At 37.0% G+C, this 18621-nt stretch overlaps 1 protein-coding gene across 2 annotated transcripts in view; it reads right to left on the bottom strand.

Moving 5' to 3' along the window:
- cdh4 (cadherin 4, type 1, R-cadherin (retinal)) overlaps positions 1 to 18621 on the bottom strand; it is a 231056-nt gene that overhangs the window by 6074 nt on the left and 206361 nt on the right. For both annotated transcript variants that reach the window (XM_079597007.1, XM_079597008.1), the window contains 4 exons: positions 16317 to 16454; positions 8014 to 8199; positions 6295 to 6548; positions 4019 to 4161 (listed from right to left, as the gene is read on the bottom strand). In XM_079597007.1, coding sequence (XP_079453133.1) covers positions 4019 to 4161; positions 6295 to 6548; positions 8014 to 8199; positions 16317 to 16454 — 721 coding nt within the window. The remainder of the gene's footprint in view (positions 1 to 4018; positions 4162 to 6294; positions 6549 to 8013; positions 8200 to 16316; positions 16455 to 18621) is intronic.

Raw genomic sequence — 18621 nt, 5'->3', positions numbered from 1 at the left:
GAGACAGAAAGAGGATAACGATAGTCAAGGGGTTATGGTCATAAACTTTATGTATTTGTCCTGAAAACTCTCAGTTGTGTCAGATATAAGAAATGATAACTGCACATAAATATTTCACAAAGCTGTTTTCTCTTTAATAGAGCTGGGCTCTCTCAGAGGACAGATATGTGTAATAACTTTGCCTGAAGAAACAGACACATCTGCTCCCTATGGCTGTGCGTGAATCAAAGACAAAACGTAGCATACCGTGGGCCAGATATATACATACCGGCTCTCACAACACAGTCACATCACAGACGAGAGGCATTTGTGGAAAACACAGGTGTATCATTCTCAAAGCTCTAAATGAGTAACAGGCTACATATTATAAAGATTGATTCTGTCAAATTCTGTTATTAGAAGGTCCGATATGAGTCTAGAATACAACCCGTCAACCCTGGACATCTGTATCAGCTGCTAGACCAAACGACAGTCCCCAAAGACATATTGATTTAGGCCAATATGCCTTTGTTCAGATAGGATGCCTGACAAGGCCTGCCACTACAGACCCCTTTGAAAACTTCTGGGAAAAACACACCAAGACAGGCAGATAGACTGGTCGATTTCCTAATCATACCAACCTCCCCTGAAGTTTTCTGAGCTTGTGAAGCAATCCCCTGTTAAGCTATTTTAGTTTCTTCATTTCATAGAGTTTGACTAAAAATAAACCGTGATAAAACTACATCTCTTTTTCCTATAGTGTGTAATTTATCTTTTTGAGTATGTATAACATCTGTAAAGTTACAAAGCTCAGTTTCCGACAAAAATATATTTATTCTATCTAACAGAGAAAACTGATCTAAACCTGCTTAAAAGTCCAGTTCAGATATTACTTCCACAAATGTCTACGTCACAATGTGAAATATTAGCATAATGCCCGCCAAAAAGGCGTACACAAAGAAAGAAGCATTGGAAGCTGAAGCTCGTGATTATGGTAAGGGGCCTTACATTTCCGACATACGGTTGAGGTGTTTGGCCAATCACAATGCACTGGATCAGCTGGACAATCAAAGTGCACTGGGCTTTTTGGAAGGAGGGAATAAAGGGACTGCAATAATGTACAGTATGTGAAAAATAATGTTTTTTTAACATTAAAGGACGTTAACTTATTCACAAGTTTACACTTAATTATAATATGGCCGAACCCAGAGTACTCACCCCTTAACAAACAAGGAACAGAACACAAAAAGATAGCAAAGGCACTAAATGTTCCTAGAGACACTGTTGGAAGCATTGTTCGCAAGGTGAAAGTTAAAGGAATAGTGGTTACACTACCTGGACGAGGCAGAAAAAGGAAGCTATCAACGGCTGCAACCAGATTTCTGAGAAGGCAGGTTCAGAAAAACACTTGAGTGTCTGCAAAAGACTTGCAGCAAGACTTGGTGGCAACAGGCACTGAGGTTTCAGCTTGCACAGGAAGGTGTGTACTAAACATGCGTTTTCCATGGCAGAACTCCAAGACGTACACCACTACTGTACTGACCCCAAAGCACAAGAAAAGTGCTCAAAATCATATAAATAAGCCACAGAAGTTTTGAGATTCTGTTCTGTGAAGCGATGAAACAACTTTTCCACCCTATGGATCAGCGGTATGTCTGGAGGAAGAAAAATTAAGCATATGCTAAAAAGAACACTCTGTCTACGGTAAAAGGGTGTTCTATCTAAGTACTATAGATGTTTGCCATGTTGAATGTTGAATAATTTTGAGACTGCAGATGTCATTAAAAGTTGCATTTTCAGTTAAATTCAGGGAAAACACTTAAGACATTTGTTGTGTTGAGCTATTTCAATTACTTTTGTTTGATTTGTTCATTGCAAACAGGTGAAAGTCTGTAAATTTCGTCAAAAAAACTGATTTGCTTTTTCTTTCATATGTAGCATTGGAAGGTATGATTCATTCTAGTGAATCTGTTCGTTAACATTAGCCTCTCTCATTAGTAGATTTGAAAAATCCATTTCACTCTAGACTTTTCAAAGACTGTGCCCTCTAATGTGCATTGAAGCATGGGAAAGTCTAATTCATTCTAGTGAATTGGTTCTTTCAGACTTTATTCTCTTAAATGTAGAATTCGATAGTCGGATTAAAAACAATTCAGAGATTTAAGTCACTGTACAATGTTTTTGACTCTGTTATGTCAATTTGTGTGTTTTGATGATTAGGGTGACAGTGTCAACCTTGAAAAGATTCAATCTGCAATCTTTTCAAGTTTCATACTGTCACCCTAATTCCCCATTTATTCGAAACCCTTATGCAAAAAAAATTATACAGTATATGAACATATTGCCCCCTAATTTCAATGTTGTTAGCTATTTTTTTAAAGATGGTAGTATAGCTATTTTCTGATTCAAAACAATAGATAGACCATACCTGTCAACATTTGGGTACTAAAATACGGGAGATCTGGAGGAGGGGGGGGCTTGGTTAAAAATGTAAAATTATGTGATTACTCACGATAAAAATCTTATGTTTTTTATATATTTTATAATGTTATAATTTCACATTTAATCTCCAAATTAATGTAGAAAACAACAAAGACAGTATATTTTAAATATTTGTCTAAAAGGTAGGAAATATACAGAAATTTAATAAAGTTATCAAACTGTTTGCACTGCATAAATGTTAAATTATACATAGATTAATCATAATTAAAGTTACAAATGTTCTTTTGTCAAGAGCAGTGAGTGTTTTTCTCTGTTTTCTTTGTTCTTTGATTAACTTTACTGACAGAAAGCTTTATCTGGCTACTGTCCCTTTAAGAGCAGCCGCTGCTGAAAGGACGCGGATCTCACACGCGCCTCATTCTCTCACAACTCTTCTTTATGTTCATTTAAAACTATTTAACTAATTTAAGAGTGCTCAGTCTGCTCTTATGAGGATACTCGACAAAACGAAATTTTTTGCAGAATTGCGTGTTAGTTCGGTCAACTTCAAGCCGAAAGAGAACTCGATTCTGGCGCTCAATTTGTCTTTGCGTTTAAAAGCATTTGCAAGAATAAAAGCGCATCATATAATGTAACGCCACCCAAAGGATGACAGAAAAAACAGATGCTGCGTTAATTACGTGAAATATTTACCACGGAGTCTTCTCCTCCCATTTCTACCAGTGATCGCTTTATTCGATTTCCAACGTCGATCTGCGCACATCAACAGCTCTACTGAGTTGTAGGTTGCCAGGTTGAACTCACAAATGGGTTGAAATGTGTATGATGTGTTGATTGCGCGAGTAGGATGGGTTTCATACAAGATCTTGGAATAATATATTGATGTGATTATTCATATAACGACGTTTGGGAATACAAATTATGGGAGTTTCACGGGAGAAAGGACAAAACGGGAGGGGGTCGGGAGATGGGTGTGAAATACAGGAGACTCCCGGGGAAAACGGGAGTGTTGACAGGTATGAGATAGACTGTACTTGAATTCAAATTACGATTAGCTTGTACTGTAGTTTGACAAGTTAGTTTCCTCAACACTGGTGTGAAAACCCCTCATCCTCAAAAACCATAAACAAAACTATATGAGGTAAAACAAATGACCTAGATTACTTAAAATACAGGTTCACTTGCGACAAAAATAAACATGGTTTGATATCCTAATCGTACCAACTCACCCCGAAGTTTTCTGAGGGTGTGAAGCAACTCTTTGTGTTAAGCAATCTAGTCTCTCCATTTGAGAAAGTTTGTGCAAAAATGGACAAGCAAATCAACTGTGATTGGACAGCAGCTTTGTTGGAACACTTTCTTGGTTGAATAGAGCATGAGAATGAAATCCAATAAGAATAGAAAAATGCCCCAGTGCTGATAGGTTATGAATCGATAGGCTGTGAACAGCTTTTTTGCTCTGTGGGACAAATGAAGTTCAAGCTAACCAACCTCTCCCCAAGCTGACCTACCCAATCGTTCAAATCCATTTTTTTTTTCATACACAGCACCTTTAATGCATCGACACTCAGTTTTGATTTCGTTCCAACTTTCTTACCGTTATCCACGGCCAAAAAGGTTGCTTCATATACATTCTTCTTCATATACGGCGACTCACGATCCAGCACCGCCATGGTAGTGATCCTTCCATTGGTCCTGTTGATTTTCAGCCAGTTGGCTGGATCCGACAGTTTGGAGTACCTGAAGGCCAAAAGCATTTGCTCATCAGATTACTCTGGGTAAAAATCCATAAGCATCCGCAAGACGCAGTATAGAGCTCGACGTTCAATCATAATTTATGCTGTAACAGTATGGCTGAGGGTAATAATGTAGAACTTTGAGATCATCAATCCATTTAAATGCCGTTAAAATCATATTTAGCCTGTTATGAGGATATAGCATGTGGATTATTAAGATATGTCCCTCATTCAGTCGCAGCATGGGCTCTGTTCTGATCAATGGATCTGCTCGGAGAAATGTGGAAACATTTACACTCAATCAAATCACGGATGTGACACATAATCTTTCTTCTATATGTTATTGGGTAATGTATCAGGCTTCTGCTCTATTAATTCAAAACACTGAAGTTAAAAACAGTAACAGTCTATTTATCTGCTAGACCAGTTCTCAAAGTTGCTAAGCATGCGACTGCATTGACTGCTACTGGTGTTTGAATATTATATTTTTAATTTTATATATAGCTATACAGCTAATATTGCTAATAATCAAGCCCACACTTAATCGTTCTGTTGTTTGTTTATCAGGGCCTGTTGTTTGCTTATTTGAGCCTATAACATTGATAGATTCAGCGAGCGAGAGCGCCACAGTGTGGACTGTATTGATTGGACTGTTCCTTGCACACAGTGATCTATGGAGCAAGTCTAGTGAAGGTCCCCCGAGTGTGTGAGTGAATGTGCATGGAGGCAAACTTTGGATCAATACTTCAAGCTGGCATCTTGCCCGCACACTTTTGAGTCATGGAAAAAAAGAGAAATCAAGAGAGATCAAGCGTGAACGACTGATAGAGTGAGAGAGAGGGAGAGACACAATAGAAGCAGCAGTGTGGGGAATGGTTCGGCTCATTACTCAATGACCTTTCACCTTGTTGCTTGGCAACCCAGGCACAACCAAGGGACTAGAACAGGAGAGAGTCAATTAAAAGCATTTAGCTGCTCCCAAGGGTGTTAATGGTGCGAACGATATGTGCTACATCACTTGACATACAGCACAGTATGGAAATTGCATGTACTTCTGATGTTTGCTCACGAAGTCCGGGCTGACCTGCACCTGAGAGTGATGGATTTGTTTTAAGCCTGGTTGCTATAAAAATGGCTCTTAAACTCACCAGTCAAATAAAGTGCTCATGGATTAATGGACATTTTAAAACTTAAAGCATGACTCAGCAGAAAATTGAAAAGTGAACAGAGTGGGTGGAATATACTAGACTTTATGTGGCGGACATGTTGGGTTGATTTGCTATTCATGGGTGTCACTCATGAGTGCTTTATTTAAATCATCAATAAACATCAATCATTCAAGAAGACTCTGAAACTCTGAAAGCATTGAAGTAACAGTATTGTTTTTTATGAAGCATATAAAGATTTGAAATGTCAGAACAAAAATAAGCTTTCAGTGACTGGAAATACACATTTTCTATAATATACATATATATATATATGCTATAATATATAACATTTTTCTATAATTTTTGTGGGGCTTAATACATTTTTTTAACTGCAATAAAGAACAAAACTGCATAATAATAATAATTATTATTATTATTTTAAACTAATCAGCCATAAAACAGGAAAATTATATCAGTGGATTTCTGATGTTGTGTCAAGGTCATTATTATTATTTTTAAATATCACATTTTGACCTTTTTCTGAAAAGTCCAGTTAAATGGAGTACTGTAACATTAAAGAAAACTTCATGATATTCATTATTCAAAAATTCCTGTTATTTGTAAAACATATTTTACTTGAGAAATATAACTAAAATATTTGAAAGTAAAGCTTTTTTGAAAATAAAAAACAAGATGTACTGTATATTCTCTAGTACGTTCAAAATTTATGTAATTGTACTTAATGGTTACACCAATTGACATTGGGCCAAAAATCAGTTTAAACATTTGTCAAAAAAAAATATATAAACAGAATTTTAATCATAACGACGCTTTTGAACTAAACTAAATTTTCTTTGTCATTATCCCATGTGTGTGTTTGAGTGAGGAAGAACATACAGTAAATGATTGACATTTACGGCCATTTAGAAAGATTGACATCCTGAGTTTCAACCAGACAGACAACAGCACTTCCTGTCATTCCTCTCTACCTGATAGTCTGCTGGATGAAGCGGTCTGGATCCAGTGCAGCGAAAGTAGCGAGGGTGGTGTCAGCAGGCACTCCCTCTTCAAAGCGGATGAGTTTAGGATTGGACGGGAACACGGGGGCCTCATTGACATCCAGCACTGTGATAGTAACACTGGCAGAGGAGGACGGCGAGGAGGGGATCCCACTGGCAAGGTGAGCTTGATTCGTGACCACCACCATCAGCATGAAGGCTCCGTTCCTCTCATAGTCGACTGGCTGCACATATGCACACAAACACAAAGGTTTCTTAAAACTTCGATGAACTTGGTTGTGTTCCAACAACATAAAGGTGATTTTAGATCTAGTAACATAAGCAAGAAGCTTTTTTGTTAGAGGAAACATGAAACAGCAAAAACCATTTCACCTAAAAGACATTCAATTCAACTCTTCTCAGGCTGAATGGCCTGAAAGAGACTCCAGAAGTGTTAGAAGAGGAACAGAAAGTGACTCAGTTTGAGTTAAAAGATGAAGTGAACCCTGGAGTAAAGGTTAGGAGTTGACAAGTGTGAACCCTGGAGTAAAGGTTAGGAGTTGACAAGTGTGAGAGGATCAGCTGTTTCGTGGATAGTGTGGTGTGCCGAACCACAAAGAGGCTGAAATACATGTCTAAGGATACCAAGGGCTTTATGCATGCAAAATACAAGTTTATGCATGATATATATATTAATATGGGAGCTATTCACCTGTGTTGGGTTGCAATATCCTGCTTCTTGGATTACCACGCAAAATAAGCTTTTTCCTGGTCTATCATTTCAGTCAGTATGGTTTAACACATTCAGAAATAATGTGTCAAGTATTCATTGTAATAGTGACAAACAATTCATTTCAATGAATAATTGAGACACATTAGTTTCTAGCAGTTTAAATTATAATTTGTATGATTCCTTAAATGGAATAGGTTTTAATAAGACATGCACCAATAATAATAATTTAAAAAAAAACCTCTCCCAAATAATGCTGCAAACTATACAGAGAACCGTCTCATTTGGTAAACTATAATATTGGTTGCAATTAACAACAGATGTTATATTAAACTGCTATTTATTTTCAGATATAATAATTTCACCCAAATAAATGTTTGTATACTCAGTTGCACATATAAGGTTGGTTTCATTAACCACTTGTCTTCATGGCAAATTTATTTAAACATACAAATATAATTAACAGTAAATAAGCTCCTTTCTAGTGTTTATTTTTATTTTTTTACATCGAGTGACTTTCCTGAGGTAAATGCAACGTTAAGTGGCGTCGTTCACAAGCTGTTTTATTGACATCTTTCCACAGTTGAAAATGACCGATATTGAAAATAATAGCTTTTATTGGCCAATACATAGGTATATCTAGTTTTAATCTATATTAAGTATGGAGATTTTAATTGTAGTAAATTATATTGTCATGATTTTGATAAAGATAAGGTCATATGAAATGGCAATTTGAGTGAGGAAACATTCGAGCAATCATCTTTTAGTAGAAATGTTGTATTTTAAAAACGTATTCCAGGTAAAGCTGCTCCATGTCTGAAGAATCAGTGATGGGATAGATGACTGATAGTGGATGAGAAGATTTCACACATGAGAGATTTCAATGTTTGAGTATGCAGAGTTTGAGAACAAATCAAAAGATCAGCAGCCTGAGAACCAAGAATAATGTTTACAATGTAACCAACAAAAGACACACCCACCTTAACCACTATGACCCTTCCGTCGTTGGTGATCTCATCAGTGCGTATGGCGAAATGGCCCATTGGATCTCCTCCTGTAATCCTATAGACACCATTCCAGTTGGGTGTATGAGGCTGATCCTTGTCTCTGACAGTCAAATTGGCCACGACCACACCCACAGCGTTCTCTGGGACCTCTCCAAGGAACTAAGAGGAAGTGATGACACGTAAATAAAACCAGACACTCAAGTTCTTTTAAAACAAATACATAATTTTTTTTAAATACATGTATTACAGGGACAATTGACTTAGAGGAACTTGAAGTTCAGAGGCTTGTTCAAGGCACAATGGTGCTGGTACATGCATGGGTTATTAGGGAAAAAAATCAATTAAGGTTTTGCTCTTGGACTCATAGCTTTTTGGGGATGGCTTCAGAGTAACACAATATAGTTCAAGTTAGCATTACAGACAGTGTTAGGGCTAAGTTTTAAATCTGGTTTGTTACACGAGGCTCTTGAAAGAATATCACACACTCTACTAGCTATACCAACAGCCCAAGGTGCAAATGTGCGGCAGGCTGTAGCACACAAACACAAGCTCATTACAGCTCAGTAATCTGCAGTTTAAAGGGGTTATGAAGTGTGTCTGCCAGATGCTGTTTACTGTAATGGCATCACCATGCAGCAGAGACTACAGCCAAATACACACTGCTACATGCTCAGAAGAGACCAGTGCTCCAGTGGAGGCTAACTGTAGCTTCCCAAGATACAGGCTATTTATAATTTACACTGAGGTCAAGCTCCTCGTAGAGTAGCCAGTTGCTTGAAAAACTAGGTAGCTACATTTCAAGCTACTAACAGAAGCTGTAAACAAGCAAACTAATACTTAGATATTAGAGTAATAGTAGCACAGTTAGCTACTTGAAAAAAGTAGCTTGCCACAACACAAGCTAGGCTACTAACAAAAGTGCTACTATAGCAACGGACAAATTAGCTATTCTTAGCTAGACTAAAATATACAAATATGCTAACAAGGAATAGTTAGCTATTAAATTATTTGGCTATTTGAAAAGTAGTTTGCTACTAATACAAACTAATTAGCTATTCTTAAAGTAGTCTGCTACAAGGAAGTAGTTTGACACTACAAGCTACTATACTAATAAGCACTAATAAGTAGTAGGCCTAAGCTACTTGAGAAAGTTGTTTTCTACACTACAAACCACTAACAAAAAGCCGCTACACTAATATAGATTGATTATGTCACTATCTGGTGACAGAAGAATAACCAATTAATCTACATTAAAAGGTTGAAGATATTAAAAGTTAGCTTCACTACAATGAACAGGCAATCCAACAATTCAGTAGTTAGCTTTGCACCAAGCTACTAAAAAAAAGAAACTACACTGAAGCTATGCAAGGCGCCAGAATTTGTTAATATGCTGTACAACCATAGGCATAATTTGCAGGGGACATGTCCCCACTACTTTTTGCCAGGGTCAATATTGTCCCCACCACTTTTTTGAAACATCTCACTGCACATATATACCTAATGCAACTGAAATGTATCCAGTTGATGTACTTATTTAAGTTTGTCTTTAATAAGAGGTGATCTGACACTGTAATGTGTCATTTTTTAAAATCATGCGGAGTGTTTGTTGCTTATGTAATCAGTTGTGGACCGTCCTCTTTTGGCTTCACACAGACGAGTGCGTCAATCTATCGCTTAATGCTGTTGCGGAGACTCTCTATTCTTTCTGGTGAAATCACAAAACAAAATGTACACAAACGTGTCCCTGCACTTGATATACAATCACTGATAAACAACATCAATGATCACATTTTAATGAGGAAAAAAACTACACAAGGGTGGATTAGAACCCGGAACCTCTGCCTAACAAAAGTTCTACCACCAGATCAAGAGTGAATACAAATGGTGATTGCAGATCTATGGGTTTATTTACTATTGTGAAGAAGCTCGGGACTAACAATATATTGTATTATAGTAGATGTAAGAATACAAACTAATCACATTAGACACACACTCCTGTCCCACCTACTTTTTAAAACAAAGTTACTGTGTACATATACCAAAATAACAACATATATAACAGTTAAAGTCATGATTAACCACACTGGAACAGGAACGGTTTAACTGAATTCTTAGAATGTTTAGAATGTTAGGAGAGTATGTCTGATTATTTCCTGAGTTTGCTCGATTATAAATGCGACTAAAAGTAGCTCATCAAATGTTTTTAAATTTCAGAAAAATATTTAAATTAATATCAGTGCTACATTAATAGCAACTCCCTTACCACTGGCAAAGACGTTTCAGATACTTGAAAAAAAGAAAAAAAAAAGATGGTTGTTTATTTTCATGGTTTATTAGTTCAAATCGTAGAAAGGAGAGAATGATAGAGAGACAGCGACAGAGCGAGTAATATCTACTGGCGGTTGTGATGAAAACATCACAGGGCCGTCCCGCCTCTCCGGCTGCACGCTGTCTGGGATGCACAGCTGCATTTACTGATAAGCAGAAATACACTCTGTTCAGATCAAACAAATGTGCTGTGTCCCTTCCAGGACGGGGTGCAAGAGACCAGTAGAGGACAGGACAGTAGACGACATGATTGAGTGACTGATTGATCTGTGCAAAATCAGAGTCCGCTTTCTCTATAGGCTGCTGCTTCCAGTTTGATAAAAAAAAAAAATCCTCTGGAGGCTAGTTCAATCATTTTCAAGAGTTTGAAATTGCGTGTGTGTGTGTGTGTGTGTGGAGCCATGTTGCAAAGAAGAGGGAAGGAATGTGATAATTGTTTATGATTTGTGGATTACGTTGGTGGGAAGTTGAGTGGGAAGAAATTTAGAGGATAGGCAACTAGATTTCCCTAACCCCACCCCCCACCCCTGGTGTTTTAGAACCAAGGGCAACATTTGAGCAACATTATCTTTAAATATATGTAAAGAAATAATTCATTAAAAAAGTAGGACCATCTTCATATTAGATGCAGTAGTTTGATGTTGACAAGTGACAGAAATTAATTAGAATAATGGATAGACGTCTTTCATCAATATTCAGTGCATTTCAAGTCAGGCAAGCTCGTTGGAAGATTTAAAGATATTCATTACTAGTAACACTATCCATATTTAATGACAGACTTGTCCAATATTCTTTTTTTTTTTTATCTCACTTCAGTCAAAAGTTTGCATTAGAATTTTTGTAAACAGCTGTCTTAAAAAAAATAGTGATTTGGTTTGTGGAATATTTTTATTTATTTATACTTATTTAAATAAATTTGTATTACAAAAGCCCTAGAGCACATTTTGCTGAGTTGTACTAAGACACAGACATATTGATACAAAAATAAATATTGATATACAAAACAGAAGTGTTACTTGTGTAAAAACAAAACAAAAAAAAACTTTTAATTTATAGGATTCAGCAAAAAATTTATCAAGAAAAAATACAGTATTAGGATCTGAGGTGAGATTTAGAGACTATATAAAAATAAAAATAGAGACTAGAGAGAAACAAAAACCTCTACACTGAGCTATGATGAAAAACATGACTACAGAGACGTGATTTTATGGCGTCCTAAGGAAAATAGATACCATACCATCACAGAACATAAACATTAATGCCTCACAAGGACTATAAAGCCTGTGGTATATTTATGTTGTTTCATGTGGCGAAGAACTCTCAGGTCCACTGTCTTCATCATCTTCTTGTAAACCACCACTACCACCTTCATCATCATCATCATAATTGTCATTTCAGTCATTGTGGTGCTTCAAAACAGTGAGTGATCAGTTGTACGCATAAATGCGTACTTAAGTACTTAAAATGCAGTACTATTTTGCTTTACTCTCGAGAACCGACGGCTCTTTCCATATTCATGTGGTTTTTACATGAATAAAACATCCGGCTGTCTTCAAATTGGAAGCGATATATCTGCTAGGTTTACACCCCCTCAAGCAATTTCGCTTAATTAGCTTGCTTACGTTCGTGAGGGTCTCCTACAGCTAGATGTATACTGCTTCATGCCTCTGTCAAATGCAAATAATCACAGAACATTTCTACCATACTCAGTCTGTGTGGGTGAATGAGAGAGAGAGAGAGAGATAGGATGGATGAAAAACAAAACAAATTTGTTCTAGCACATAACTTATGAATTCTGCTTGAAAGATGGTGAGTATGTGCTTTAGAGTTCTGCTTTGTCTGTCGCAAACACGCAATTGGAAGAAGCACAAGGCCAATTCCACGGCCCGAAGCCATAAAGTGCAGAAGTTGATTCCGATGTAAATATTCTCAGCTTTAAAGCTTCATTTGAATACAATGTTTGTCTGCGTTTAACTCTGAAAGGATTTCAATGAATTTCAGACACAAGGAAATCAATTTGCTGTCTACCCTCCACTGTCAAGGTGTTTGATAGTTTTGCTCTTTCTCTTTCTTCCCAGTGTACTATTTCACACTAAAAAACAGATTCAGCAAGTCTCTCACAAACCGCTGACTGAATCAACAAACCCTCACAAGTGTCAGGTCGTGCGAGCCTGTCGTAAACCAGTTGTGGGTAATTTTCTCTCGGCTCAGTGATATGTGACACAAGTGTTTGTTATTGGGAGCGAGAGCATGTGCTGAGTGTGGGACTTAATTGCTGGTGTCATCTGGGTTAACTTGCTCTGTTAGGACCTGTCATACGCAACTTGCTCTGTTAGGACCTGTCATACGCATCGAGCTAAGACAAGACAACCCGACCGCCGGAGTTGTGCTTCAGCTGCACTGTATAATTATGGACACCGCAATGGACAAGGACGTGGACGCTATAGAGCTCAAGCCTGCGCGGAGAAGAAAAAAAAAAACTTTCGAAACTTGACAATTTCAGAAAGTATCAAGAGTAATCAAGTGGGTGGATGAGCAATGAGTTCATTTGATTTTAGTCTTGCTTTCAATTTCGCTCTGTTTTCCCTTCACTGTTCATTCAGACAGAGTCTAATGCACGGATGAGAGATTCTTGGTGTGTATTACTTAGGGGAGGTGTCAAGAAAAGATGGATGGAGGTCTGTCCTGCGTCTCTCCCTCCCAACTCTCCATCTCAGTCTGGACCGTAAGCGTTGCTAGACTCTATTTTAAATCTGCGATTAACTAAGCTGTCTGCACCCTTAAAAATGTGTGATTGTGTGATCTCTCTTCACGTTACTTGAAACCAGCAGCTATCTGAAGCTGTTTGCTGTGAACCCTCATTAAACAACTTTAAAGTTTGCTACATTTGGTATTATCCTCTTTCTAAAAAATAATTGTCAATCAAACAAGTTTTGAACTTCTTGGACTTAAAGGGGTATAAAGTATGGAAGCTTGTTTCCGCAACTGAATAAAACAATATAAAAGGTAATTGCGACTTTTTATCTCACAAATCAAACTTTTTTTTCCTCACAATTAAGATTTTTTTTCTCAGAACTACGTGATATTAGATCACAATAGTCAGAATTGCGAGATATAAACTCGCAATTTTGAGTTATAAAGTATAATTCTGAGGAATTATAGAACTTTTTTCTCAGTTGCGAGTTTCTATCTCACAATTCGGACTTTATAACTCGCAATTGCGAGTTTATATCTCGCAATTCTGAATTGTCAATATTATTATTAATTATTATTATTATTAATATGTATTCTAGCTAATCAGAGGACTCTGTAGTCTTGCAAGGGTACCATAGTAAGGGACAGCTATGTACAAACAGCGTCGAGTGGAGAAGGAGACAGAGCGAACGAAGCGGAATATTACAGAGCGCAAACAATTGCAAATGTCTGTCAAGCAAAGGGTTTGAATATTTTTTTTTTGTTCAAAAACTGTTCGCTATTGTTGTGTGAGGTGTGATTTTCAGTAGTAAATTACAAAAATAAAATTTTCGTTTTTGAAATTCTCTAGTTTATTGTACATTTTTCACTCATACTTCCTTTATAAACACATTACATGCATGCTTATGGTAGCCTAGGGTCTTCTGAATCCATAGATACCAAACACATGGGACCAAACACATACCCATCTCCATTACATACATGGTTTATAAGCCCAAATGTAAAAATAGAGAAAACGGACCAAAAAGGGCTTAGTCCCCAGAAGGTTAAAATAATAATTATTATTATTACGCATACAGTTACCAGCACCCACCACCCCCAAAATATATATTTTTTTCTTGGATTTACACGATTCACGATTGTAACTTCTCTGTAAACTGCTCGATTCATTTGATTTACTTTAACAATATCTTTAAGCTTTGAAGCTTGAAAGACTTTCAGTGCAGGGACAGAAATCTCTCGGGTTTCATTAAACAATACGTTCATTCCTTTCGAAGATGAATGAAAGTCTTATGGTTTTAGAATGACATGAGGGTGACTAAATAATGACAGCATTTTTATTTGTGGGCGAACTATCCATTTAACAAAGGAAACATTCGTCTGAGTCGCATCAGCTCAAGCTCAGGCAAGGGGCGATGGGTTGTGACCCTGAGAAAAACCTTTGACCTTGACCCTGTGATTGCTTGCGGCCATAAGCAATAGGCAGTCTCTACCCCTGTCAGCACATCACATCTCAAACCCACCAACAACAGCAGCCAAACGCTTGACATGGGCGGAGAGACCTGTCCACAAACATCTAGTCCTCAAAAACAACATTTAAGAATAAAATGACACCAATTAAAATGAACAGCAAGATCGTCTGATGCCAGATGATAGATGTCACACTGATTCACTAAGTATCGTTTGGCCTTCAAATAAATATTACAGGTAGAAAAAAATGTGCAAAATAATTCAGAATGCTTCAGCATCAGACGCTGAGGCGGAGGCCTGGGGATATTACTTAATGAGAGAGAGAACGCAAGGGCACCAGAGATGAGCGCTGCGAGAGAGCGATAAAAGAGGGATGGCAGATAGCAGGAAATAAATGGAAACGGAGAGAGAGATAGACAACGAAAGCCAGAGAGAAGGATCGAGGGAAGGAGATAAATGGTTAAGCGGAGAAGGAAGGAGAGAGAGATGAATGCTGACAGAAACAAACACTGGTAAATGTGGGAAGAGAGGTGTAGAGATACAGAGATAAAGAAAACAGGAGATGGAGGATGTAGAGAAGGAGAAAAGAGAGAAAAAAAATGAGTGGCTGAGGGGGGATTGAAGCCAGATGCCTGAAGAGGAACTACAGTCACCTAAGGGGCAGGGTTGGCATGAGGACAGGAGGGAGAGAGAGAGAGAGAGAGAGAGAGAGAGAGAGAGATCACATCCCTCTCTTTCCCTACACCCTCCATTTCACTCCATCTCTTCCCTCATCACCTCCCAGAATTCTTTGCTCTTGAATCTCTCTTTCTTTCACAGCTCCAGTAGGTTTCTCCAGCTGTCAGACAGTATTGTGTGAATTAAATGAGTATCAAGACACTGTTAGAATTCAGAAATCGGGGTAATGAGAAGTGGATGCGTCCAAACAGGCAGACTACAGCTCTGTTCCAAAACCTCCTCTAACAAGGCTGCATTCTAATCATCATGGCACCTCATAACTTCATGATTTGGAACACATAAGCAGCAACTGTCAGTGCCATGCAAAAAAAAAAAAAAAAAAAGACGAAGGGGGAACTGGCTCTCATTTGTAAATGTTTTCTATAGAATTTGATGTTAGTAGAATGATACTCTAATATGCATAAAATCTGACCAATGCATTGTTTTTTATTAATATCTATATTTTAAGGCTTTTACAGAGGTGTTTATTTACATTTGTCAGATTCTTATACAAGATTTCAATCCTAAAACATGGTGAATTAAAAAAAATTTCTGTCTGTTGACAATTTTCTTTTCTTTTTGTTCTTTTTTTTTTCTTTATGGATAAAAAGAGATATAACACATCCCCTCTGTAAAACCTTTGACTAATATGTCAACAAGAATTTTGAACCTGGCTTTATTCACTGTTCAGATTTCTGTTCTGGAAATGTACGCAAATCAGTGATTTAATAAGAAATTCAATGTATCTGCATGTTTAACCATAACGTTTCAGAAAACTTAAAATGCAAAGAAATGCAATTATTGATGTAATCAACTGGGGTATGGTGATATCCATATCTAAGTTTTTACCATATTCACCTGTATTTTTTAAAAGTATTTTTAATGGACACTTTTCAGTAATGAATGAAATACAGGTTTATTTATAATCATCATTTTTAATTCCAGCCTTCTGGAAGAGTCTTTGTGTATATAGTACACATATGATGAGTTATATAGGCAGCTCACAAGGGCTTGGAACACATTATATGGTATGTAAATGCTCTCTGTTTAAATTGTAGGATACTCACCATTTTAGCATCCAGCTCTGGCGGGTTGTCGTTGATGTCAGAAATGCTAATGAGGGCCGTGGCGGTGTTGGACAGGCCAAAGTTCAGGCTGCCCTCCATATCGGTGGCCTGCACGATGATGGTGTACTGAGGCACTTTCTGAAACAACACAGAACATGTCCATTTCAATCAACTGAACACACACAGGTAAATGAGGACTGCAGATACAAAGATTTTATGCATTTTTAGAATTAAAACAATAAGGGGGAAAAAAATCTAGTTTATGATGTTTATTAATGAACAAGTTTTTTGATTCTTTCCTTTTTACTGATAACACGTTTCAATTCTGGAAACGACTGTACAGAAATGATATGGTAATCCTAAGGTAGAATGATACATACAATAGTCCTAAATGAAATGGTAATGGTATAGTAGTACACTATACTGTAACTATAATTTGCTTTTATTCTCATATATGTTTTGTTATGTGCTTTTGTCTTTTTTTATTAGTTCTTTATATTTACATTTAGCTTTAGTTTATTTTTTAATTACAGTTTTAGTTTTTTGTAATTATAGTACTTTAACTTATTTTATTTCAATTAGCTGCAAAGGAAACATTCTAAATTCTGATTAATTATATACGCTTTTCGTCTAATTATATTTTATTTCAGCTTCATTTAAATAAATACTTTTTTAAATAGGCCAAAAATTAAACTTGATCAAGGTATTTGGGCAAAAAGTAACAGTTTCATTATACAAACTGTTAAATTAAATTTAAATTATGTTTTAGTAACTTTTTAAGCACCCACTGACATTATAAAAAAAAATAATATGAAAAGAATCTTGAATTAATCCACAAATAAATTATGATTTATAATATGTAAATATGAAAAGTAGATTTGCATTTCATGTGACAGAACATTTACTGATTAAAATATAAATTAAGTATGTTATTATTAAAATAACAATAACCATCTTTAAATTAAGCATATGTCTTGATAATTAAATGAACAACTAAATTGCGTTTGTTACATGGCTCTCTATAATAAATTATTCTGATTGGTCAATCACAGCATTTATTCACTGTTGTACCTGAATATGTTTTATCTTGATTCATACAAATGCACTAGTGCCATCTTACTTTCATTTATTGATTGCATTGAAAAAACACATCAGTTCAGTATTATCATCACTGTAATATTGTTGCACCTTGTCAGGGTTTATTTTGTTTCTGATTGTACATTATCTCTTACATATAATGAACAAAAAGCAAGTTACAGCACAGTGTATATCCTCAGAATATTCCCGCATATGCATAATACATCACAACAAATACAACATTTATGGATAACAATGTAGAAATTAAACTTAGCAGCATGATTTTTCTTAATTTAAAGTGTGCATTTGCTTCCTCAACCTCACATTCTCTGCGTTTGTTGTGGCCGCGGAGACGCCCTTAATAATACACATAAAAGATTATTAAATTCCATAATGCACTTTCATCATCAGACTCAGACCCCTATAGTCGTAAGCGGTCCGCCTTCAAACATGCTTCTCATTACGGGTTTTGTTTAAACTCTCGTTCTCAGTCAGACGGGGGACACAATTGCCGTTAAACAGCCCATAAAGTAACAATACTGTGCATTTTAATTTCAGCGATAAAAAGTATCACCGTATGCTGGCACAAGTCTACTTCAATGACATGTTTTTTTTTTCCTCGGCTATATTTCTCCTCTCAAGGCATGGCGGGCCAAATCAAAGGTCATCACGGGCCAACTTTGGCTCGCGGGCTTGGGCATCTCTGGTCTAGAAGTTTGGCATCTAAGCCTGAACAAAGCCATCTTACAAAGACTTTGAGACTGTATATTTGGGGAATGGCAGCTCTTTGTGTTTGTCTGGGGATACGTCTGTCTGTCTGTCTGACTGTCTGTCTGCTTGTCTGCAGGCTTTTCTGTTAATTAGGACAAGAGGCTACTGTGAGCTTTGTTCTGCTTTTATACTTTGTATTTATGGAAAGATACACACCCACACGCATACGCACACAGATAATCAGTGCGCGAAAACAACTCTTCATCAACGGACATGAACCAGCCTACAGTATTTGTAACCACGGATGAAAAGCAGGGGTTGCGAGGGCAACAGATGGGTAGAAACATGCGAGCGCACACACACACATCGAAGTGTTTGTTGTTGCATGGCCAACATTCCTTTGGGCACAGATCTGAAACTGTGCCCCTGTCCATGCTCGGGTGAATCTGACTCCAGTTCGTCCACACTGGGAGGAGGCAGAGAGCTGAGCCTGAGCCAAAGCCTCTCCTCTGCCTCT

Source organism: Phoxinus phoxinus, assembly GCF_949152265.1.
Source record: "Phoxinus phoxinus genome assembly, chromosome: 22".
NCBI lineage: Eukaryota > Metazoa > Chordata > Actinopteri > Cypriniformes > Leuciscidae > Phoxinus > Phoxinus phoxinus.
This window is presented reverse-complemented; position numbering and strand designations above follow the sequence as displayed.